The sequence below is a fragment of the Aethalodelphis obliquidens genome, unplaced genomic scaffold (genome assembly GCF_003676395.1).
Source record: "Aethalodelphis obliquidens isolate GAN/ISIS:26980383/991018 unplaced genomic scaffold, ASM367639v1 scaffold68, whole genome shotgun sequence".
NCBI classification, from domain to species: Eukaryota; Metazoa; Chordata; class Mammalia; order Artiodactyla; family Delphinidae; genus Aethalodelphis; species Aethalodelphis obliquidens.
In genome coordinates this window covers 1,569,902-1,596,037 of record NW_020838012.1, presented here as the reverse complement: position 1 = coordinate 1,596,037, position 26,136 = coordinate 1,569,902, and the positions used below count along the sequence as shown (strand labels likewise).

The 26,136-nt window shown below is 32.5% G+C and overlaps 1 protein-coding gene across 1 annotated transcript in view; it reads right to left on the bottom strand.

Annotated features, from left to right (window-relative positions):
• Positions 1-26,136, bottom strand: part of MMP16 (matrix metallopeptidase 16) — a 354,140-nt gene that overhangs the window by 146,027 nt on the left and 181,977 nt on the right. Inside the window, exon 4 of the mRNA XM_027089737.1 lies at positions 14,697-15,001. Within this exon, the coding sequence (XP_026945538.1) occupies positions 14,697-15,001 (305 nt within the window). The remainder of the gene's footprint in view (positions 1-14,696; positions 15,002-26,136) is intronic.

Below are 26,136 nucleotides of genomic sequence, written 5' to 3'. Positions count from 1 at the left end.
TTGTTGGCAATCTATATATCTTCTTTGAAGAAATGTCTATTTAGGTCTTCAGCCCATTTTTGGATTGGGTTGTTTTTGTTTTTGTTTTTTTTTTTGATATTGAGCTGCATGAACTGCTTGTAAATTTTGGGGATTAATCTTTTGTCAGTTGCTTATTTGGCAAATATTTTCTCCCATTCTGAGGGTTTTCTTTTCATCTGTTTATGTTTCCTTTGCTGTGCAAAAGCATTTAAGTTTCATTAGGTCCCTTTTTTTTTTAATTTCCATTTATCTAGAAGGTGGGTCAAAAAGAATTTTGCTGTGATTTATGTCATAGAGTGTTCTGCCTATGTTTTCCTCTAAGAGTTTGGTAGTGTTGGGCCTCACATTTAGGTCTTTAAACCATTTTGAGTTTTATTTCTGTATGTGGTGTTAGGGAGTGTTCTAATTTCATTTTTTTTATATGGAGCTGTCCAGTTTTCCCAGCACCACTTATTAAAGAGGCTATCTTTTCTCCATTGTATATTCTTGCCTTCTTTATCAAAGATAAGGTGACCATATGCATGTGGGTTTATCTCTGGGTTTTCTATCCTGCTCCATTGATCTATATTTCTGTTTTAGTGCCAGTACCATACTGTCTTGATTACTGTAGCTTTGTAGTATAGTCTGAAGCCAGGGATCCTGATTCCTCCAGCTCCGGTTTTCTTTCTCAAGTTTGCTTTGGCTATTCAGGGTCTTTTGTGTTTCCACAGAAATTGTGAAATTTTTTGTTCTAGTTCTGTGAGACATGCCATTGGGAATTTGATAGGGATTGCATTGAATCTGTAGATTGCTTTTAGTAGTATGGTCATTTTCACAGTGTTGATTCTTCCAATCCAAGAACATGGTATATCTCTCCACCTGTTTGTATCATCTTTCTTTCATCAATGTCTTATAGTTTTCTGCATACAGGTCTTTTATCTCCTTAGGTAGGTTTATTTCTAAGTATTTTATCCTTTTTGTTGCAATGGTAGATGGGAGTGTTTCCTTAATTTCTCTTTCAGATTTTCATCATTAGTGTATAGGAATGCAAGAGATTTCTGTGCATTAATTTTGTACACTGCTATTTAACCAAATGCATTGATTAGCTCTAGTAATTTTCTGGTAGCATCTTTAGGACTCTCTTTGTATAGTATCGTCACCTGCAAATCGTGACAGTTTTACTTCTTCTTTTCTGATTTAGAATCCTTTTATTTCTTTTTCTTCTCTGATTACTGTGGCTAAAACTTCCAAATATGTTGAATAATAGTGGTGAGAGTGGGCACCCTTGTCTTTTTCTTGATCTTAGAGGAAATTATATCAATTTTGCACCACTGAGAACAATGTTGGCTGGGGGTGTCATATATGGCCTTTATTATGTTGAGGTAGGTTCCGTCTATGCCTGCTCTCTGGAGAGTTTATCATAAATGGTTGTTGAATTTTGTCAAAAGCTTTTTCGGCATCTATTGAGATTATCATATGGTTTTTATTCCTTAATGTGTTAATGTGTAATCCCATTGATTGATTTGCGTATATTGAAGAATCCTTGCATTGCTGGGATAAACCCCACTTGATCATGGTATAAGATCCTTTTTACGTGCTGTTGAATTCTGTTTCCTAGTATTTTTTTGAGGATTTCAGCATGTATGTTCATCAGTGATATTGGCTTGTAGTTTTCTTCTTTTTTTTGTGACACCTTTGTCTGGTTTTGGTATCAGAGTGATGGTGGTCTCTTAGAATGAGTTTGGGCATGTTCCTCCCTCTGCTATGTTTTGGAAGAGCTTGAGAAGGATAGGTGTTACCTGTTCTCTAAGTATCTGATAGAATTCGCCTGTGAAGACATCTGGTCCTGGGCTTTTGTTTGTTGGAAGATTTTTAATCACAGTTTCAATTTCACTTCTTGTGATTGGTCTGTTTATATTTTCTATTTCTTCCTGGTTCAGTCTTGGACGGTTGTGCTTTGCTAAGAATTTCCTCCAGGTTGTCCATTTTATTGGCATATAGTTGCTTAGTCTCAGTTGTTACTTCTTTTCATTTCTAATTCCTTTGATTTGAGTCTTCTCCCTTTTATTCTTGTTGAGTCTGGCTAATGGTTTATCAATTTTGTTTATCTTCTCAAAGAACCATCTTTTAGTTTTATTGATCTTTGCTATTGTTTTCTTCATTTCTTTTTCATTTCTTTCTGATCTGATCTGTATTATTTCTTTTCTTCTGAAAACTTTGGGTTTTTTTGTTCTTCTTTCTCTAATTGCTTTAGGTGTAATATTTGGTTCTTTGAGATTTTTCTTGTTTCTTGAGGTACAATTGTATTGCTATAAACTTCACTCTGGAAGTGCTTTTGCTGTGTCCCATAGGTTTTGGGTCATCGTGTTTTCATTGTCATTTGTTTCTAGGTATTTTTTGGTTTCCTCTTTGATTTCTTCAGTGATCTCTTGGTTATTAAGTAGTGTATTGTTTAGTCTCCATGTGTTTGTATATTTTACAGTTTTTTTTCTTGTAATTGATCCTTAGTCTTATAACACTGTGGATGGAAAAGATACTTGATACAATTTCAATTTTCTTCAGTTTACCAAGGCTTGATACTTGACCCAAGATATGATCTGTCCTGGAGAATGTTCCATGAGCACTTGAGAAAAAAGTGTATTCTTTTTTTTTGCATGGAATGTCCTATAGATATCAATTAAGTCCATCATGTTTAATATGTCATTTAAACCTTGGGTTTTCTTATTTATTTTCATTTTGGATGATCTTTCCATTGGTGAAAGTGGGGTGTTGAAGTCCCTTACTATTATTGTGTTTCTGTTAATTTCCCTCTTTATGGCTATTAGCATTTGCCTTATGTACTGAAGTGCTATTATATTGGTTGCATAAATGCTTTTAATTGTTATATCTTCTTGGATTGATTCCTTGATCTTTATGTAATGTCTTTCTTTGTCTCTTGGAATAGTCTTTATTTTAAAGTCTATTTTGTCTGATATGAGAACTGCCACTCCAGTTTTCTTTTCATTTCTAATTGCATGGAATATCTTTTTTCATCCCCTCACTTTCAGTCTGTATGTGTCCCTAGGTCTGAAATGGGTTTCTTGTAGACACCATATATATGGGTCTTGTTTTTGTATCCATTCAGCCAGTCTATGTCTTTTGGTTGGAGCATTTAATCCATTTATATTCAAGGTAATTATCAATATGTATGTCCCTATTATCATTTTCTTAATTGTTTTGGGTTTGTTATTGTAGGTCTTTTCCTTTTCTTGTGTTTCCTGCCTAGAGAAGTTCCTTTAGCATTTGTTTAAAGCTGGTTTGGTGGTGATGAATTCTCTTAACTTTTGCTTGTCTTTAAAGTTTTAATTTCTCCTTCGAATCTGAGTGAAATCCTTGCTAGGTAGAATAAACTTGGTTGTAGGTTTTTCCCTTTCATCACTTTAACTATGTCCTGCCACTCCCTTCCTGTTTGCAGCATTTCTGCTGAAAGATCAGCTGTTAACCTTATGCAGATTCCCTTGTATGTTATTTGTTGCTTTCCCTTGCTGTTTTTAATATTTTTTCTTTGTTTTTAATTTTGAGAGTTTGATTAATGTGTCTTAGCATGTTTCTCCTTAGATTTATCCTGTATGAGACTCTCTGCCCTTCCTGGACTTGACTGACTATTTCTTTTCCCATGTTAGGGAAGCTTTTGACTATAATCTAAATATTTTCTCAGACCCTTTCTTTTTCTGTTCTTCTTCTAGGACCCCTATACTTTGAATATTGGTGCATTTAATGTTGTCCCAGAGGTCTCTGATACTGTCCTCAATTCTTTTCATTCTTTTTTCTTTATTCTGCTCTGTGGTGTTTATTTCCACTATATTATCTTCCAGGTCACTTATCTGTTCTTCTGCCTCAGTTATTCTGCTTTTGATTCCTTCCAGAGAATTGTGTTGTTTATTATTGTTTGTTTGCTCTTTAGTTCTTCTAGGTCCTTGTTAAATGCTTCTTTTATTTTCTCCATTCTATATCCAAGATTTTGGATCATCTTTACTATCATTACTGTGTATTTCTTTTTAGGTAGGCTGTCTATTTCCTCTTCATTTGTTTGGTCTGGTGGGATTTTAACTTGCTCCTTCATCTGCTGCATATTTTTCTGTCTTCTCATTTTGTTTAACTTACTTTGTTGGGGTCTCCTTTTTAACACTGCTTTGGGGTCTCCTTTTTGCAAGTTTGTAGTTCCTGTTTTGGTGTCTATGCATATTTTGGAAGTTATGCACTGCTTAATTTTTTTTTTAATTTATATTTATTTATTTACTTATTTACTTATTTATTTATTTTATTGTTTGCTTTTGGCAATTTATTATGCTTGTTTACGGGAATATAAAATTAATTCCTTAACCTTATTGTTAAATTATATGAGAATCTTAGAGTATTTCAATATTGATCTCTGCTTCCCTGGTTTTCATGTAGTTATTTTTCAGTAAGCTTCTTCTCTTTTTAGTTGTACAGATTACACATTACTATTATTTCATACATGGAATATTTATTAATTTCTTTGATCAAAATTATTTCTTTTATCTAAGTTTGTTATAGGGTTATTTTGTCAAGTGTTAGAAAGTCTTTTAGAGTTATTAACTGAATTGCAATTTGTCTAATTTTTTATCCTTTTAAAATTTTCTATTTCATTCTAACTTCTGAAAGATAGTTTTGTTGGATAATTCTAGGCTGATAGTTATTTATTCTGAGCATTTCAAAATATTTCATTGTTATTGAGATCCTTATTGTCTGGGGAATTTCCTGGCTAGTTATAGGTGAAGTGTGCTTTCCATCTATCTGTTTTGAAAATCTTTCCTTTGTCTTTGGTAACTTGCATTTACTCTAAAGTGTGTGTGTGTGTTTTTGAATTTATACTCTTTTGAATAAATTGGGATTCCATCTGTGGATTTATACTTTTATATCTAGGTAATTATCAATTAGTATACCTTCAGATATTGCTTCTTTTGTAATTCTCTCTTTCTGGGATTTCAATTGTATTTATACTAGATCTTTTGTTCTATTTTCCTTATCTCTTAATCTTTTGTATGCTTCATCCTTTTTACCCTCCATACTGTGATTTGTGGATTTATTTAGATCTATCTTATTATTCACTATCTATAGCTAATTTTAGTCTGCTCTTTAACCTACCCATTATTATTATATTTTATTCTTACTATTACATTTTTAGGTTTTATTTTTCATCTCTTCTTCATCTTTTTAAATAATATCTTGTTTCTTGTTCATTTCTGTGATTCCGTCTCTCCTTTTTAGAGCTATCACACCCTGAAGTTGTATCCTTTTTAAATTTATAATTTCAGTAACTTAAATTCCTGGAGAATAATCTCTTTTTTAAAGCTGATTCTCATTCATTATGCTTGATTTCCTTTTATGTTTAGTGATCTTTACATTTACATTACATCTATCTATGAAAAAAATATGAGAGCCTAAAGCCAGTATGCTTTCTGCTAAAGAGAACACGTATTCACTTATACTGGGATCTGAGTGTGTATGTGGGGGTGTGTGATATTATGAATCTTGGATCATATTGTCTATATCCAAGTGCTGGTATTTTAATACAGAATCTTCAGATTCACTTTGTCCCTGACATAAACCTTGGTCTCTGCTTTTCACATATGCAGGTTACTCAAAACTCTAGTTTCAGTTTATTGTTTCCCTGATATTGTGAAGATATTATTTGCTGAATGTGGTGCCATCTACTCAGTTAAAAGTATGCTTCATTGATTAGTTATTTAGTAATAAGAAGAATCTTTGAAATATCTACTCCTCTAGAAGCAGGTATTTCAAGAGTGCTCTTTTAAAACCACTATTATGATACTTTCCACAGTCAGTATTATAAATAATTGTATTATGTTTCTATCCTAGATTGTAAAATATCTTCTTTTAAAATGTTATGGTTTATTAATATTTTTATTGGGATTTTATGTAATGTTTAGTCTTTCCCTTGGGTTCCTACTATATGAAGTAGTGGTTTCTACCATATTACTAATATCCTAATGATCAATGAAATGTTTGTTGAAAGGAGAGTGTATGAAAATACAGTAATATTAGTAGACCTCTATGCTAATGTTATATTTTATATAAATGCTGAATATTTACTCCACAATTTACTTCTACCTTTATATTATTACCAAATCATAAGGAAGTATCACTCAGAACACATATGATTTCTAAAACAAAGATCATTTATATAGAAATATTTTAAAACCACAGATGAAGTTTAATATTAAAAAGAACAAGGAAGCTATTAGAATATAAAAGAATATTATGTATAATTTCTTCCATCATTTTTAGCAATTAGAATAGCAAAGGTTAAAAAACACACAAAATGGGGCTTCCCTGGTGGTGCAGTGGTTGAGAGTCCGCCTGCTGATGCAGGGGACACGGGTTCGTGCCCCGGTCTGGGAAGATCTCACATGTCGCGGAGCGGCTGGGCCCGTGAGCCATGGCCGCTGAGCCTGAGTGTCCGGAGCCTGTGCTCCACAACGAGAGAGGCCACAACAGTGAGAGGCCCACGTACCGCAAAAAAACAAAAAACAAAAAAAGAACACACAAAATGATTAGCCTTGTATTTTGGCCTCTGAGAAGAACCTATATTTTTTTTTTCTGCCTTTTGGTTAATGGGATCTTGTTTTTACTTGTAAGATGTATTTATTTATGGATCTGATTTGGTAATTTTGCAATGAATGCAATGACTCCTTTTGAATTGCATACTACTGTCATACTTTAGAAGACTTTTCTAATAGACATTTGCTTACTTATTTTACTTAATTTTTTACTCTTCCTTCTTTTGGAAGAATCTTACTTCTTATACTGGTGTTATCTATAAGTATTCTAATATCTATCCTTAATTTCACATCATTTTATCTTATTATGTTTTTCTGAAAATGCTTACCAAGATTTTCTTCCACATGACAGATTCAGTTTTTAAAGCAATAATAGGTTTTATTTTCCTGTTCCATAGAGAGCCTTTATGGGTATTTTGAGTTATTTCCAATATTGATTTTCTGGTTCACTCGATAAAGTATTTTCAGCAATCGGCTTTTCTCCTGAGTCTTCCGGTAGTTTTTTCAGTATCTTTTTAATGGTATCATTTTTTGTTACTAACTAGGTAAACTTAAGCAAGTTACCAAACTTTCTGTGCCTCGATTTCCTTGCAAAGTGGAAATAATTACACTATCTTCCTTATTAATTTGTGTGAGGAATAAATGAGTTAAATATATAAGCTGAATTTTAAATAATTTCAATTAAATTTGGCTTCTATTAGTATTTATTTTTCACTGTTTTCTTCTTTATGCAACTTTGAATGAGACTGACAATAACCAGCAAAGAGAGTTTTTAAATTATTCTTAATTTCCCTACCTTTCTTCATATTGGCCAAATAACCATTTCAATTGAAACCTGGAGAATGGCTGATATTCTATAGTTTTAGGTCAGTTTCCATTGTTCAGGGCAAATGCATTTAGCATAGCCGTGCCTAACAGAGGTAGAACATTCCCGTCTTGGTCTCTTGTAGACCCATTCTCTTGTTCTCTGATGCATCCAGTCAACGGCAAAGTATAATTTCCACTGTTAATTGCAACATGGGCTATTTCTGTTACTGCTTTGATACCTAATCAACAGACTGTGTAGGAGGTAAGTCGTGGCAATATTTGATTAAAAATGAAGAAGTGAGTTATAAATTAAATGTGGGAACAGTTAGTTGATAGTTTTGTTGTGTTTAAAATATAAGGAAATTACTAAAATGGTAGAATGCCAGGTTTTGTAATGGTATGGTTGTAATACTGCAAAAAACAATTACACAAAAGTAAGGTAGAAATTCATTAATGGTCTTGATAATTTAGTCAATAAAATACTATCAAATTATTAACTCCAACCAACTGGATTTTTTTCAAAAACTTAAAGACATTATTTTGATAAACTAACTAATGGTTAAATTTGAAAATTGTACTTCATTGGTAGACTTGGTTGTCTACCTAGATTTAAGGATAGATACTCTATAAGAAGATGGATTAGAAAGATAATTCCTACACATACTATATAAGAAGAGGAATGACAGAAGCTAAATAATGATTAATAGGTTAAAATCTGCATTAAGGGAAATTATGGTTAAGCAGCTTACCCACAGATGCAGAGTAGTATATTTAACATCAATCTAGCATTGTTTTTACCTCACAACTTATTGGTGTGGCAGACACTGACTAGTTGCTCATCAAACCTGGGCATATATCTGGAGAAAACCATAATTCAAAAAGATACATGCACTGCAATGTTTATTGCAGCACTATTTACAATAACCAGGTCATGGAAGCAACCTAAATGTCCATCAACAGAGGAATGGATAAAGAAGATGTGGTACATATATACAATGGAGTATTACTCAGCCATAAAAAGGGACAAAATTGTGTCATTTGCAGAGATGTGGATGGACCTAGAGACTGTCATAGAGAGTGAAGTCAGAAAGAGAAAAATAAATATCGTATATTAACATATATTTGTGGAATCTAGAAAAATAGTATAGATGAACTTATTTGCAAAACAGAAATACAAATGTGGACGTAGAGAACAAATGTATGGATGCCAAGGGAAGAGGGGGTGGGATGAACTGGGAGATTGGGATTGACATATATACACTACTCTGCATAAAACAGATGACTAATGAGAACCTACTCTATAACACAGGGAACTCTACTCGGTGCTCTGTGGTGACCTAAAAGGGAAGAAAATCCAAAAAAGAGGGAATATATATATATATATATATATATATATATATATATATATATAGTTGATTCAGTTTGCTGTACAGCAGAAACTAACACAACTGTGTAAAGCAACTAAACTCCAATAAAATAAATAAATATTTTAAAAGATGTGGTACATATATACAATGGAATATTAGTCAAAAAAAAAAAGAGAATGAAATAATGCCATTTGCAGCAAAATGGATGGACCTAGAGATTGTCATACTGAATGAAGTAAGTCAGACAAAGACAAATATCATATGATATCACTTATATGTGGAATCTAAAACAAAGGTACAAATAAACTTATCTATGAAACAAATAGAGTTACAGATGTAGAAAACAAACTTATGGTCACCAGGGGGCAAGTGGGGGGGAGGGATAAATTGGGAGATTGGGACTGACATATACACACTATTATATATAAAATAGATAACTAATAAGGACTTATGGTATAGCACAGGGAACTATACTTAATACTCTTTAATAGCCTATATATGAAAAGAATCTAAAAAAGAGTGAATACATGTATACGTATAACTGATTCACTTTGTTGCACACCTGAAACTAACACAACATTATAAATCAACTATACTGCAATAAAAAAAAATAAGCCTTCTCTAGCTTTCTTTATGATTAGATGTGGCCATAGGATTGAATTCTAGTTAGTAGAACTTGGGGGAAAATAATATTTACTGCTTGCAGGTCTGGCACATAAGCAAATGAGCAAAACTACCTTGGTTTGCTCAGCTGCTGTCTGGATGTTTATGCCTTAGGAAACTCTGAAAATCATGTCTTGATGATGGCTGAGCCTCCATTATTCTGGGTCTCTGGCTGATTGAGTGGACAGTCCCTCTGCCCCACCACATGAGCAAGAAATAAAATTCTATTGTGTTAAGCCATTGAAAGGTCTGGCTCTATCTGTTTCTGCTCTATGTTACATGTATTTTAATGTACATGATCCATCTATATACTTTAATAAAACTGATATAATGAAACAATATTTTGAGTGTGATGACATCAATTCATCTTCTATTCTCTAATTGGACACAAAGATCTAAAAATAAAGAACAAAGTAGAACCTGCATAGTAATCATATGAAACAACATAATTGAGAGGTTTTGAAAAAGTAAAGACTATCAAACTTTAGGTCACTGGTCTAGTGAAATGAAATAAACTCAGTGAAATGAAGTTTATTCCAGGAAGGAGGGAAGGAAGTTTTTTAAAAACAATCAAAAAATCTCTATCATAGTTTTCAAATCCAAATTACTATAGAAAGTTTTGGTAAAGCATCGTAAGGTAATAACTGTGTGGCAGACAGCTAATAGTTTTACAGTTTAAAATCTCAATAAATACTCTGGTTTTAAGGATGAGTAAAAGTCCTTGACTCTCCCGTCATATCAAGTCCTTCCCGTATTTTTAAAAAGCGCAAGACAGATTGATACAGATAATATTCCCACAGACTGCAGCACTTCTAGGACTCTTGGTAATATCTGTTCGGCAACTAACCCTTCCTGTTCTCAAAGATCAAAGTCCAAAACCTGCAGGCATCTGAAAAATATTATATAGCAGATACAGCTGCAAAATGAGCATAAAAATTGGAGAGGTGACAGACAGCTTGTTAAGGCCTAGGTGTGCCTCTTGGTAAACTTGTATTTGCACACCAATGACAAAATCTCTCTTACAGAAAGTTAACTCTCCCTGGTTTGTATAAATCATGTCCATTGACTCAAACATTATATCATGAAGATACTTAACTTAAACTTGGTCTATTCAAAGAATTTGTGGGCTTAGATGTAGAATTTGACCGTTTCACATTTAATGATTATATTAGTTTGTATTCTCCAGAGAAGTACAATCAGTAGGATATATATGGCTATATTAGAGTAGATATATTATAGGAATTGGCTCATGAGGTTATGGAGGCTAAGAAGTCCCGCTATCTGTTGTCAGCAAATTGAAGAACCAGGAAACCTGATGGTACAATTCAGTTTGAGTCCAAAGGCCCAAGAACCAGGAGTTCTGAAGTACAAAGTCAGGGAAAGATGCAGGTGCCACATCAAGAAGGGAGACAGAATTCACCCATTCTCTTTTGTTCTATACTGGCCCTCAATGGATCGGATCATGCCTGCCCACATGGGTGAAGGAAGATCTTCTTTACTCAGTCTACCAAATCAAATGCTAATCTCTCCCAGAAACACCCCACAGGCAAATTCAGAAATGATATTTTAGCAGCTATCTGGGCATCCCTTAGACCAATCAACTTGACACATAAAATTAACTGTCATAATGATGCAATAGATTTAAGGATTTTGATGTCTCATGAAATTTTCATCATCATCGCTCTCTCCTTAGTTTGTGGATAGACTGCCACAACAGCTCTGAGCACCTCATGATCACCTTCTGACTTTAGACAGTGACCTTTACACCAATAAACAGAGCCAAGGCAATGCATTCTTTTTGTTAATAGAATAGTTAATAGAACTACATAGTAAAATAAGATATGCATCTGGATATTTCTCTTGTCATAGTTTTATATATTATTTTAATAGATAACCTTTATGTTTGGAGATTATCAGTTTGTAATCCTCTGACTGTGGTAGATTACTTGTCTAATTAGAAAGAATCTTTGTGGTAAGTTCGTGTTTACATTGACATTACCATTTAAACTTTATACAGTAGCCAAGGAAACAATATGATAATGATGTTCAAAATGAATCTTAACATTTTGCTAGATTTAAATTTCCTAACACACATTCGGGCAATGTATACTTTTTAAAAACCATATCACAGTAACATTTTCTGTTTAGAATTACTATGCAGATGTTTTTCTTATCCACTCCTTAAAGAAAAAAAAAACATCTTGGAGCAAAAAAAGGCATTCTATTTACTAAGGGTGTGTGTGTGTGTGTGTGTGTGTGTGTGGTGTACTTATTTATTTATTTTAATGTAAGTATTGTGTAATTTCCTTAATGAGCATTAGCTTAAGCTTTCAAAAGGTATCATGACTATAAGCAAATTGATAGGAAAGTGGACAACAATGAATTAAGGATTACTGGCAGACTAAGACACTGTTTTATCTCTTTTGAGGTAGACAGAATTCAAATTGCCTTCATTAACTGAGCAATATGATGTGGAAAATGAGCTGGGTACTTATCAAGAGGCTCTGTCATTTGCATTTTTGCTAAACTTTCAAGCTTCTCTGTTTTCTAGATGCTTAAGAGCTCTGAGTAGGACAGAAAGAAAAATTTTCAGGGAAATAAGCCAGGGGACATTGGAGGACTAGATTAAAGAAACAAAAAGTTTTATCAGTAAAGATGTCAGAATTGTGCCTGTATATTTGTGATACAAAAAGACAGCCTTACAGAAAGGATCTAGGATGTACAAATACATTAATTCTCCACACATTCAACAGTACCACAACAAAGCTAGAGGGTTTTCCTTTGATAAACAATCAGTACTTCATATGACATTACCATAGCTGCCCTGTTGCTAGTTAAAAGTCTGAATTTCAATTAAGCAGTAAATCTTTATGGTATTACATCTTGAACAGTTAACTTTTCCTTTAATCTCCTACAATTCTGAACACTGTTGTTTTGCAGAATCATTTTCTTTATGCTCACTGAAAAGGAAAAATATTCTTATTGGACCAGTAAAGAAATATTTTCATCCAAATGAAACACTAAATATTAAATAATTTTTTGTTTAGGTTTTTAATATATGTATATGTAAAAAGTTATTATACTTCTACAGTATAATTTAAAAGGCAATCAAATGTATTAATACACAGTCTGAGTTAAAAGTCCATCGACTTGATTGTACACATTTAGCTCCTATGTCCCATTTCTGAATTCTTTCCCACATATATATTCCTTGAAAGACTTCTTAAATCACACAAAAAAACAAATAAACATTAATAATACCTATAATACTCAAATCAGTGGAAAAATTCTCATTTCCTATGTCACTTCAAATGCCCCTATAGATATTTTTAAAACTTATTTTTTAAAAGTATTAGTTAATGCCTAAAAAAGTACAGCTAATAGAGAATACATTTAAAGGATTCGTGCAGCTTTCTTGATGATTTCCACATTTTAAGAGAAAATATAGGCCATTTAATAGGCACCATCTCCTTCATATAGAATTTTAAAACAATTTTAAATTTATGAGTCCACAAAGCCAAATTAACACAACTTCAAAGCTACACATTTACAGTATCTTTAACAGTTAGACTCATTATTGGAATAAAATACAATTTTCTCTGTTCAGAAGTTTAGAAGAAAATCTTTCCCTTGGAAGCAAATGTAGTTATGCCTATGTCAGCAAAATTCTACCATTATATGTGCTACTTTTCTCAATTAGTTAGAATGCAAATATTTTTCCATTATTTAAAACATTTTTAGCAATTGACTTGAAGAAGTCTGAGCTACTTCATTTGAATTCCTGTGTGATATTGATAAAAATAAACACATTTAATTTTAAATGAATTATGTATCAAACAAGTATGGGCCAACTATCATGTTGCAGATATTTTATTATTAGATTCTCAGCTATACAATAAGTTAAACATGCCTAAATAGAAAGCACTTCTCCTTACAATGTCCCCAGCCCTGCAATACAAGGTAAAGAATGAAATCAAGTATACAGTATGTTAGCAGGTTATTGAGCTACTGAACATTTAGCCAGGAATGTACGTCTGTTTGACTCCAAAGTATCTGACTTTCATTCCAGTATAGTGAATCCTCCCAACATAGCTGCCATTAGCCTCCAAACCAGTTCTTAAAAATGAAATCATAATTTTATATTATAGCAAATACACCTATTAATAACAATACAAAAATCATTTTGTTCAATACTAGATATTTTATTTCCTTTTGGAAAACATGAACAGTTATTTATTATATTTTTCTCTTTGAAAATTAATGTTATTTCAAGTTTAACTCAACTAATTCATTCTATCCATAATGTGTTTGAACCCTACATGTTCTAAACATGCAAGACTATTACATTAATCCAGCTAACTAAACCTTCTAAGGAACTAACAAAGCTTAATTTGACGGCTGGGCTTAACTCATCAAGGAGGAATTAAGAGTTTTATTAGCTGATTAGTTGTCATTAAACAATGCACACTTGTATTTTCAACATTCTACTGTGGTGAAAAAGTAAAATATTTAAGTATTGATTACAAGAATTATGAGAGATGATGACTTAAGAATCTTATAACTCTAGAATCCTATAATTCTATGAATATTTTTTAAACACAAAATTGTTCCCTAGGAAGAAACACATGCTTCTTATATCAAGTAACGATACTTTTAGCTGTTGAGTTTTTAATTTTTACATTATTTTTGCATATTAGAATAACTATAAGGATTAGAAAACTGATAGATATGTTGGAATAGATTTGCAAGAATCTGGTTTCTATAAAGATATCATACAAGAATATGTCAGATTGGGAGACCAAGGAAATTATGAGACAAAAGAGAAGGAGAAAACTTACAGATTAGAAAGATTATAATGGAAAAAAATAAACAGAAAAGATATGGTAGAAGCTACACCACCAATGTCAATCAGGGTTAAGTTTCAAGTGGAAACACTGGAATTAAGTGTAAAAAAATAGCATAATTTACTTAATGTGTGTCCCATGACTTGAATACTACAGAAACTTTTAAATGACTCTTTATAGAAAACAAAATTCACTTTAAAGCATTTATAGAATACACTGTAAAGTTCTAATCTTTAATCAAAAGCCACATGAAAAACTATTATTGTCTAATGACTCGTACAAATTCTTGTTCTAAAATGTTATAAAAAGCCTCATGTATTTTTTGGTAATTTTAAAAACAAATTATTTGTTTAGTTTAAGTTTTTAAATTAGTAAATCACTTGGGCATCCAAAAATAAAAGTATTTATAATGAAAAAAACTATGCACTTACCATCATGATTAGGATTTCCTAGTGTCCATGGCTCATCTGAGTCGAAATGAGTATCTCCCCCAATTCCTGGTCCAGGGAAATAGGCATGTGCCAAAAACCCTCCCTCTCCATCAAAGGGAGAACTGTCTCCATGAAAGCCAGATGCAAAAATGATGGTTATATCCACATCACGTTTGCCATTTTCTAATTCACTGTAGGGAACTTCTTCAAACGTCAGAGGAGTTACATTCTGCCACACGTCAAAGGCACGACGAATAGCTTTACGGGTTTCAGGGTCTCCTACTTTTGGAGTTACGTTCTTTATACTGAAATTTAGAAAAAAGGGTAATCAGTATGGCTTTATTATATATAATCTGACTTATTATAGATTGGTTTATTACATATTTTCCTCTATTCAGTTGAGTAAAAAATTAGAAAAACGTCTCATATTAAGTAGGAAAGAAATTAATTCCTTCTGTCTCTATAGCTAGATTTCCCTGTGCTGGGTCATTTAATTCTCAGCAATATAGTACTCATCTACCAAGGCTATAAATGAGAAGATCTTCTCTGCAGAATGGTTAACACTAGGGTAATTAGATCAATCAGTCACTTTGTCTCCTGAACAACAATAGAAAGGCAGCTTTGCCAAATGATCAAACAGGTGCAGCAGTTTCAAGCTGAAATAAAAAATTCAATTTCTGTCTGGTAATAATTACTTTTAGGGGCACAGTATTTTGTGCACACACGCTGCTTTCAAACAATGTCTTTATGCTCTTATCCATGAACAACAAATCAGTGGATACAAAATTATTTCTCAGTTTTTAAAGAAAATGTCATTTAATTACAGTTCCTGATATTCAATTGTTTTCTTATATACTTATTTCTAGTCAAAATAAAGCAATGAGAGTGAATAGCTTTTTAATACAAATATTTAACAGTTATATGAATTTAAAGAAGTAACTTGGACATTATTAGCTTATTTGTCTTGAGGTTAATAACAAATGGAAAAAGATATAAGTATTTTTCTCTAGCACTGATCAGATATTTCTCTTTTATCATTTATTTTTCTATTTTTTCTAAATAGAACATAAACGAAACAAATTTATATATATGTAAGTATTTTATATTGTGGTAGTATAAGTTCATACCATCTTTGTGAAAAGTAATGAGTAAATTTCATAAGAGTTATAACTAAGTTTCAGACCACTTCAACCAATAATCTTACACCCGTGAATCCATGAATTTCACTAAGGGGCTGTCTTAATGCATAGGAGGGTATAATATTCAGGTGAATATTATTATTTTATTATTGCAATGCATTTTTATTATTGCAGTGCAATAATGAAAGAGAATTGGAGGCTAGATGATATGCAAATCATGGTGTCTCTATTGCATGCCATAATATACACAGGATTTGAAATTTGAAAGAGCAAAATTTGATTTTGTTGTTTTAAAGCTATTTAACTGTATGTAAAAATATTTAAGATATAACTTCTGGTGCAAATATAGTATGCAGATTATATTTTTCACACAATTGTAACTATGTCAGGATAATTACAAACATTAGGCAGGAATCATACTGACATAATAATAATGGAATTAATTAATTACTATGAGCCAGGCAAGCATTTCACAATATCTTATATATCCCCTGAGTAACCCAGTGAGATGGACATGTATACCTATCTTACAAAGCAAGAAGTTGAGATTTAGAGGAATTTAAAGAAAATTTAGAAGGGCAGAGCTAGTTTTTCATCCCAAACATTCTCACTCAAGAATCAGTTATATTAAATTCTAAGCTAGGCCACACATCTGAAACAAGGTTTTCACTATTTCTAATATGTATCATAGACCAGACTTACAATGACTATTTGATGATAAGTATCATTTACTATACATAAAGAAAATGATGAAGTGAACCAAGTGAAATGGAGTTGGGGCAGGGAGTATTCCAGGAAGAAGAAATGGCAAGTGAAAGGCCCTGATGTGGAGACATGCTCGGCAAGTTCGAAGAATGGCAAGGTGGCTGGTATAGTTTGAGCAGAGACAGAGGGCAAGTGCCAAGATATGAGGTCAGAAAAGCAACAGAGAATCAAATGAGATAAGGGCTTGTTGACCACTGTAAGGAGTTTGGCTTTTGCTCCAACTGAGAGGAAAAAACTGGAGCGTCATGAGCAGAAAAGTGACATTTGACTTATGCTTTAAAGAAATGATCGAGCTTTATGTGGAAAATATATTGAAGTGGAGCAGGAGTAGGGACACCCACTGAGAACTCTTGCAAATTTTCAGGTGAGAAATGATACTGCTTTGGGCCAGGGGAGTACCAGTGGAGATATTGAGAAATAGTTGGATTTTGGATATATTTTAAAGGTACACTTGCCAAGATGTACTGATGGCTGGACACGAGCTCTGAGGGAAAAGGAAGTGTCAAGGAAGACACCATTATTATTATTATTTTTTACCTGAGACAAAGGATGGATAGAGCAAAAGAATTCATGCCTGCTCAGGGAGAAAGTTATGAAATCTTTTGTTGTTTTAGTGTTTTGTTTGTTTGTTTTAACTTTGTATCCCATTTAGTGTGATGCTTTGAACTCTCTTTTGAAAAAGAGTAAACTATATTGGGGCATCAACAACTTTGTTTAGCTTGTTAATCTCTAAATTACTGGTTTTGTTTTCTTTTGTAAAGAAAAAATTACTTTATTGAAGTATAGTGATTTACAATTTTGTGTTGGTTTCTGGTGTACAGCAAGGCAGTTCAGTTATATATATATATAAAAAATAGTCTGTGTTTGCTAATCCCAAACTCCCAATCCATCCCTCCTCCACTCCCCCTTCCTCTTGGCAACCATAGGTCTGTTTGCTAAAGAATTATTTTTTTTTTAATTTTTTCATATGTATTTTTATTTTTTAATTTATTTTTATTACGGTATAGTTGTATTACAATGTTGTGCTAGTTTCAGGTGTACAGCAACGTGAATCTGTTATACATATACATATATCCACTCTTTTTTAAGATTCTTTTTTCACATAGGCCATTACAGAGTGTTCAGTAGAGTTCCCTGTGCTATACAGTAGGTTCTTATAAGTTATCTATTTTATATACAGTAGTGTGTATATGTTAATCTTGATCTCCCAGTTTATCCCTCCCTCCCACTTATACCTTGGTAACCATAAGTATGTTTTCTACATCTGCGACTCTACTTCTGTTTTGTAAATAAGTTCATTTGTACCCTTTTTTTCTAGATTTCACATATAAGCAATATCATATATTTGTCTTTCTCTGTCTGACTTACTTCACTCAGTATGACAATCTCTAGGTCCATCCATGTTGTTGTAAATAGCATTATTTCATTATTTTTTAAGGCTGAGTAATAATCTGTTGTATATATATGTACCACATATTCTTTACCCATTCCTCTGTTGATGGACATTTAGGTTGTTTCCATGTCCTGGTTATCGTAAATAGTGCTGCAAAGAACACTGGGTTGCATGTAACTTTTCAAAGTATGGTTTTTCCGCATATATGCCTAGGAGTGGGGTTGCTGGATAATATGGTAGCTCTATTTTTAGTTTTTTAAGGAACTTCCATACTGTTCTCCATAGTGGCTGTACCAATTTACATTCCCACCAACAGTGTAAGAGGGTTCCCTTTTCTCCAGCATTTATTGTTTGTAGATTTTTTGATGATGGCCAGTCTGACTGGTGTGAAGTGATGACTCATTGTCATTTTGATTTGCATTTCTCTAATAATTAGTGATGCTGAGCGTCTTTTCATGTGCTTTTTGGCCATCTATATATCTTTGGCAAAATGTCTATTTAGATCTTCCACTCAGTTTTTGATTGGGTTTTTTGTTTTTTTGATATTGAACTGTATGAGCTGTTTGTATATTTTGGAGATTAATCCCTTGTTAGTTGCTTCATTTGCAAATATTTTCTCCCATTCTGAGGGTTGTCTTTTTACTTTGTTTATGCTTTCTTTTCTATATTACCTATTTGATGGCCGATGCATGCAGATTAATGTTGTAAATTTGAATTTTGTCTAAATTAATTTTCCTTATAGTCTTTTATTTTCTTTCCACCTTATCGGATCACAGAAGCCCATCATTAGTGGGCAAGTATTTTTATGACAAGCATTTGAAAGAATGTACTACATAATAGGTACTGCTCTAGGTGATAGACATAAAACTGTGAATAAGACTCTGATCTTGTAGAACTTATATATTTTAGTGGTAAGAGATAAACAATAAAAAATACAATTATAGATGGTTATAAATGAGGGGTGAGGAGGTGAGATAAGTAGATGATAAATGGGATTTCAATGACAAAAGGAGCCATGCATGCCTAGCACTGAATTTCCATCCAGAAAGAATAGTGAGCAGCGCAAACAAACTTGGCCAGTTCAGAGAATGGGACTGCTTTGTGAACTGGTGCAAAATGAATGCTCAGAACAGTGGTATGAGATGAAAGAGAATTGGCAGGGAGTGGGTTATGTTCTGTGAAAGGAAACCACTGAAGAGTTTTAAGCAGAGACGTATCCTGGTATTTTTCCAGTTTACAAAGATCACTGCTTCTGATGAAAAATGACTAGGGGGACAAGATTGGAACCAAACATTTTGGAAGTTTGAGCAAGTGAAATTAGAGAAATGTACTAGAGTGGTTGTCATGGAGATATGAAGAATTAGACAAATTCAGTATACGTTCTGAGGATATTGTTAATAGGAATTAGTGTTGGATTCAGTATGTAATGGAGAAATCATTTTATATTCAAATAAAGGGTAACCTTACAGCAAAGAAAAATGAAATCATGTTAGTATATGTATATAAGTACACAGTGGTTCTGAGAAAAATGAAGTAATATAATATAATAAAGAATAATAAATGTGGAGTACCACTTTGACTTGAAAACACATCGCTGTGTTTTTCAAAGCTATGTACTGATGAATTTCCAAAATGTGCTTAACTACAATATTTGTGATGTCATTCATAAATACAAGACATAAGTATATTTTCAAATTACAGTTTTCTCCCGATATATGCCCAGGAGTGGGATTGCTGGTTCATACGGTAGTTTTATACTTAGTTTTTTAAGGAACCGCCGTACTGTTCTCCATAATGGTTGTACCAATTTACATTCCCACTTACTGCACTCCAGTGTTCATTGCAGAACTATTTACAATAGCTAAGACATGGAAGCAACCTAAATGTCCATTGACAGAAGAATTGATAAAGAAGATGTGGTACATGTATACAATGGAATATTACTCAGCCATAAAAAAGAATGAAATAATGTCATTTGCAGCAACATGGATGGACCTGGAGATTATCATACTAAGTGAAGTAAGTAAGAGAAAGACAAATATATGTGGAATATCATAAAAAATAATACAAATAAACATTTACAGAATAGAAACAGACTCAGAGACCTCAAAATCAAAATTGTGGTTACCAGAGGAGAAACGTGGGGGGCAGTGATAGATTGGGAGATTGGGACTGTCATATACACACTGATATGTATAAAATACGTAACTAATAGGGACCTACTGTATAGCACAGGGAACTCTACTCAGTATTCTGTGGTGACCTATGTGGGAAAATAATCTGAAAAAGAACAGATATACATATATATATACATGGCTGATTCACATTGCTGTACACCTGAAACTAACACAACATTGTAAATCAACTATACTCCCATAAAAATTAAAAAAAAAATACAAGACACATTAGTGTACTTCAGAGTTAGAGCTGGAATTCTGAATTAGGTACACACAAAAACCAACTTAGAAATTTTATGCCATTGAGAGATATTTTGTATTTACTAATAACTGAAATAATAAAGAGCACAGAGACATCATATGATATTAAGAGTAAACACTGTTATTCTTAATATTCTAATACATAATACACAAAATTGTTAATATATACTTGCAAAATAAAGACAATACTATAAAATAAATAAAATGAAGCTTATATTTGAAAAACAAACTAATTTAATTTTAAAGTGCTTTTACTTTGTCTTTTTTTGTGGAAATAGAGTGGTTATAGTGAACATATTTTCCATTTTAATAAGACAATTGTTTTCATTTTTTGAATTCTCTATTGGGTTTTTTCATTATGCTATTTCACTGATTCTTTTAAGCCTTCAGTTTGGTAAATTTTGTAACATTTACCTAAAATATATATATATATATATATATATATATATATATATATATACACATATATATAATCTTTAACAATCATGTCTTATACAACCCTGCATAATAAAATTGATGAAGTGGGAAATTCAAGACATCATTGTTCATCAGAATAATTGGTACTGAAGGCAAAGTATGTTAATTTATTTTTAAGGTTACTGTGTAAGGTCAGGATTCTCTAGGTTTAATTTCATTGAATCGCTACCAATTCATTTAATAAAAAATTTAGGTACTAATAATGGAGTATTTTCCTTTCAAGTTTTTAATAGAGTGATGACTGTTTTCCAAAATTAGAGTATTAATTTATCTCTAACATGAAAGTAAGAAAAAAACTAAATATTTTGGTGTTTGGTATTACATATTCAAAGTTAAAAGAAGCTTGAACTCTGCTTTACAGTTCTTAATAGCAATACATAAATTTCTCCATGATAAGTGAGATATTAAGTTTACTTCACTATTTCTAGGGTAATTTTAAAAAGTGTTAGAATTTGACATTTAGAGAAACAATAAATCTGGGGAGAAAGAGACTTATTAACAAAACTCTACCAAAATATGTATGTGTTTTCTTTACTCATGGAACTGTAGGAATTATTTTGCTTCATTAGTTCTGTAAAATAAATTAATATGAAATGTAAAATAATCAAATATTTGTTCATTTGAATAGAAGTTATGGGAAATGTGTAACAAGGACATTGCCAAAGGTTTCATCATTTTCAAATCAAGTAAACTCTGTTTAGGTATTCAGGAGACAGTACATGTTACCCAATGCCTAAAATTACTATGTAAAGTCAGAATTCTCTAGTTTCAGTATCATTGGATGCATACCAATTTCTTCAATAAAAATTCTACATACTAATAATGACTCTTTCCTCCTAAAATTTTGATAAAGTGATCAATCTTTTTCAAATTTTGGGTACTGTTTTATCTCTAATTTTCAAAGTAAGAAAAAATAAAACTGAATACTTTGGTATTTAGTTAAGATACAGAAGTTATATGATATGCTTATGTCAAGATATTTTGGTATGACCAGGGTTAAATACCATTTACTCAATTCAATAAATAAAAATAGTTGTTCAGAAAAGCATACTAACATTTTATTAAAAAAGATTAGCAAGTAAATGGAATTTATCATAACTAGGAAAGTAGACAATTTCTAAGAATATAACAGAGTAAAAATAATAAACTACATATTTAAATTATTAGCAGATCCTTATTCAGAATGTATTAAAATGTTCTATCAGAGGAGAACTAAATAGACTAACTTACTTTTACCCATATTATGTTTGTATAGTTGATGTGACTTCACGTTTTTTTTAAATACAAGAAATCATCAGAGTGGAGATTGACTATGGAGTCCCTCTAGGAAAGCTAACATTAAATATTTAACTATTTCCAAAGATGCTAGCTTTCCAGGTAGGGCAGACCTAGGTACATATTACTTTGGGTCTTATTTAAATAGTTTCTGTTTCTCAGCTTGCTGTGTATCCTCTGGATACACAAGTTTGTCAATAGGAAATCAAGTTCAGTGAGCTCATTGGGTTTAGAGAGAATGGTGAGAAATATCTCTGGGAAGGAACTCCTTATTCTTTAGCAATTTCTAGCTTTCTTTTTTCTGCATATATTGTTAAAGTAAAATAATAACTTCTAGGGTTGTATCCTTAGTAGTCACAGAAGCATGGATTTACAATCAAGGTTAGCTAAAGGAAGAATTTACTGGGAAAATCAATACTAATTAATTTAATATAATATAATACTATCAGATCCACTAATACATTATGAATACTCATTAATATACTATAATTTTTTTTACATCTTTATTAGAGTATAATTGCTTTACAATGGTGTGTTAGTTTCTGCTTTATAACAAAGTGAATCAGTTATACATATACATATGTTCCCATATCTCCTCCCCCTTGCATCTCCCTCCCTCCCACCCTCCCTATCCCACCCATCCAGGTGGTCACAAAGCACCAAGCTGATCTCCCTGTGCTATGCGGCTGCTTCCCACTAGCTATCTACCTTATGTTTGTTAGTGTATATATGTCCATGCCTCTCTCTCGCTTTGTCACAACTTACCCTTTCCCCTCCCCATATCCTCAAGTCCATTCTCTAGTAGGTCTGTGTCTTTATTCCTGTCTTACCCCTAGGTTCTTCATGACATTTTTTTTTCTTAAATTCCATATATATGTGTTAGCATACGGTATTTGTCTTTCTCTTTCTGACTTACTTCACTCTGTATGACAGACTCTAGGTCTATCCACCTCATTACAAATAGCTCAATTTCGTTTCTTTTTATGGCTGAGTAATATTCCATTCTATATATGTGTCACATCTTCTTTATCCATTAATCTGATGATGAACACTTAGGTTGTTTCCATCTCCTGGCTATTGTAAATAGAACTGCAATGAACATTTTGGTACATGAGTCTTTGAATTATGGTTTTCTCAGGGTATATGTCCAGTAATATACTATAATTTTTTAAAATAGATGCATCTGGCAGTTGATTACCTATCCCATTGGTCATTTATTATATAAGTTATTATTTTGGAGTTCATATTTTATAGAGAAAAGGAATTTAGGCTAAATCTACTTTATATAATATTCAGTAAACCTGAGAAATAAATATCTACTTGATAAAAAATGATGTTACTCATTAAGATCTTATTATTATTTTGAATAAAGTTTAACCAAAGACTACTAAAAATTCATTAATTTTTTCAACAACTATTTTTTGAGGACCTAATACACAGCAGACACTCTACTAGGTGCTGGGGAGCATAAAATGGATATGTTCTCTGATTAAATGGAGCTCCTGTATGGTCTTGAAGTAACATACAATATACTATTTTACAATTATTCACTTACATACCTGTCTCCCATACTAGACTACATTCTCCATGGGAGCAGGGGCCTTGCCTAACTCATCTGTCTATTGACAGTTCTGCCACATAATGCTGTTCAATAATCATTTATTGAATTAAATACACCTGATTATCCAAGAAGCAAAATTTGTCAAAAGGAAATTGATCATAAAAATTCAAGTAAGAGATGAATGGTCACCAGTACTTGTATTACAGTTATAACCAGCATATATATTATGCATCAGCCAAAGTTATATATATCCCTAAGAATACGTAAGTGATACAACCTCAGAAGTTCCCATTTCTAGGCATCAAACATTGAGGTCATTTAAGTAGAAGGCGTAGGGGCCTAGACATTCCCTTTAAATGGACTGATTATAGAAAGTTCCTTTCAATCCCACATTTTAAAGATAGGAAGAGATCTTAAAGTTATATAATTGAACTTTCCAACCATTCCACAAATGTTCTCTAATTTCCCTGACAAGTGAATAAATTTCCTGGTTTATATGTTTCCAATGATGAAAAAAGAATTGTAGGATGGATGATTTAATTTTCTGATAGCTCAAAATATTAGATTTCTCTTAAAGCCTTTAAGTATTTGAAAATAGGGTTTCCCTGGTAGCACAGTGGTTAAGAATCCGCCTGCCAATGCAGGGGACACGGGTTCAAGCCCTGGTCTGGGAAGATCTCACACGCTGCGGAGCAACTAATCCCGTGCACCACAACTACTGTGCTTGCACTCTAGAGCCCACGAGCCACAACTACTGAGCCTGTGTACCACAACTACTGAAGCCCACATGCCTAGAGCCTGTGCTCCACAACAAGAGAAGCCACTGCAATGAGAAGCCCATGCACCATAATGAAGAGTAGGCCCCGCTCACTGAAACTAGAGAAAGCCGTGCAACGAGGAAGACCAAATGCAGCCAAAAATAAATTAATTAATTAAAATAAAAAAGATATTTAAGTATTTGAAAATAACAGGAAATTTCTCCCTTAAATATTCTTTCCATCATGTTAAGAATACTTGTCTCTAATCTTGAGCTCTTCCTCATGCAACCTGCATTCAAGATCTCTTAGTATTTTGATTTCTTTTTAGAAGTGTACATTAATTTGTCAAGAAGCAGCAGAAAATGTGGTGGCCCAAAGAAAAAAGATACATCAGGTAAGGCATGGCCAACAAAGCAGAGATAAAATTAGCATCTCCACTGCTTTGAACACTTTGCTTTCTATAAATCTACTATGGACAGTCTAGCTTTTCTTTTTGAGCCACATTATACTGTTGGCTCATAATGAGTTTGCAATCTAATAAAACCTAGATTCTACCACCCCCATTTCAACTCCTGTCTTTATTCTGTAATGGCACATTCTGTAATCATTTTGAGCTCCAATGTCATATTTTGTATTTATTTTCCTAAACATAGTAAAAAAAAAAAAAGTAGTAGCAAATGATACTATTTACTACCTATTATATACAAGGCAACTTCTTAACACCTTATATATATTAACTTTAGAAGGTAATATCTTTAGCTCTCACACCCAACTTTCTCTTATCCTGTTATAATATTCTCAACAATTTCTGGGATTTGTTTGATAAATTAAAGGAGTTAAGATAATAATCGACATTTATTAAGCACTGAGTTTCAAGCACTATGCTGTTTTTGGTTTTTTTCCCTACTATCTGACTTATTGTCTCCTAAGCCTGTGAGGCAGGTATTGTTACAATACTCACTTTACACACAGGGAAAATGAGACTTGGAAAAATAAGTAACTTGATCCTGGTTTTACAGGTAGCAAGTATCAGAGCCAGAATGGAAATCCAGACTTTTCTTACTCCAAAACTCTTGATCACATTATGTGCATATCAATAATCAAACATTAAAAAATAATCTGGAAGTTTACAGGGATAAACACCTAATTATTTGAAAATTCAAAACTAACTGAGACAATTGTCAGTATAGGGATACAACATAGATTGAATTATGATCTGTTCTGAACCTAATGGCTCTTAGTTTCTCTCTTTCTTTCTTTTAAAATTGAATGGTGTAGGTAGTACCTAAGGATGCAGAGACACTAAACAGGGTACACTGTCAAGAGTTTGGAAATCAGGTCAGAAAAAGAATAAAATCTGAAATGGAAAAAAATAAACATCAATATACATAGTTGTGTAAGCTTTATAGGTCTAAAATTGATTATACTTTAATCCAGTTGGTATTTATTGATTTTTCTATGGCATGAGGTAAGAACCTAATTTCATTGTTTTCTGTATAGATAACCAATTATCACAGAATAAGTTAATAAGTAAAATAGCCCATCCTTTCCTCACTGATCTACAAGGACTGCTCAGGCATAAATCAATTTTTTAATACATGAATGGTCTATTTCTGTGATCATTTGTCTGCACT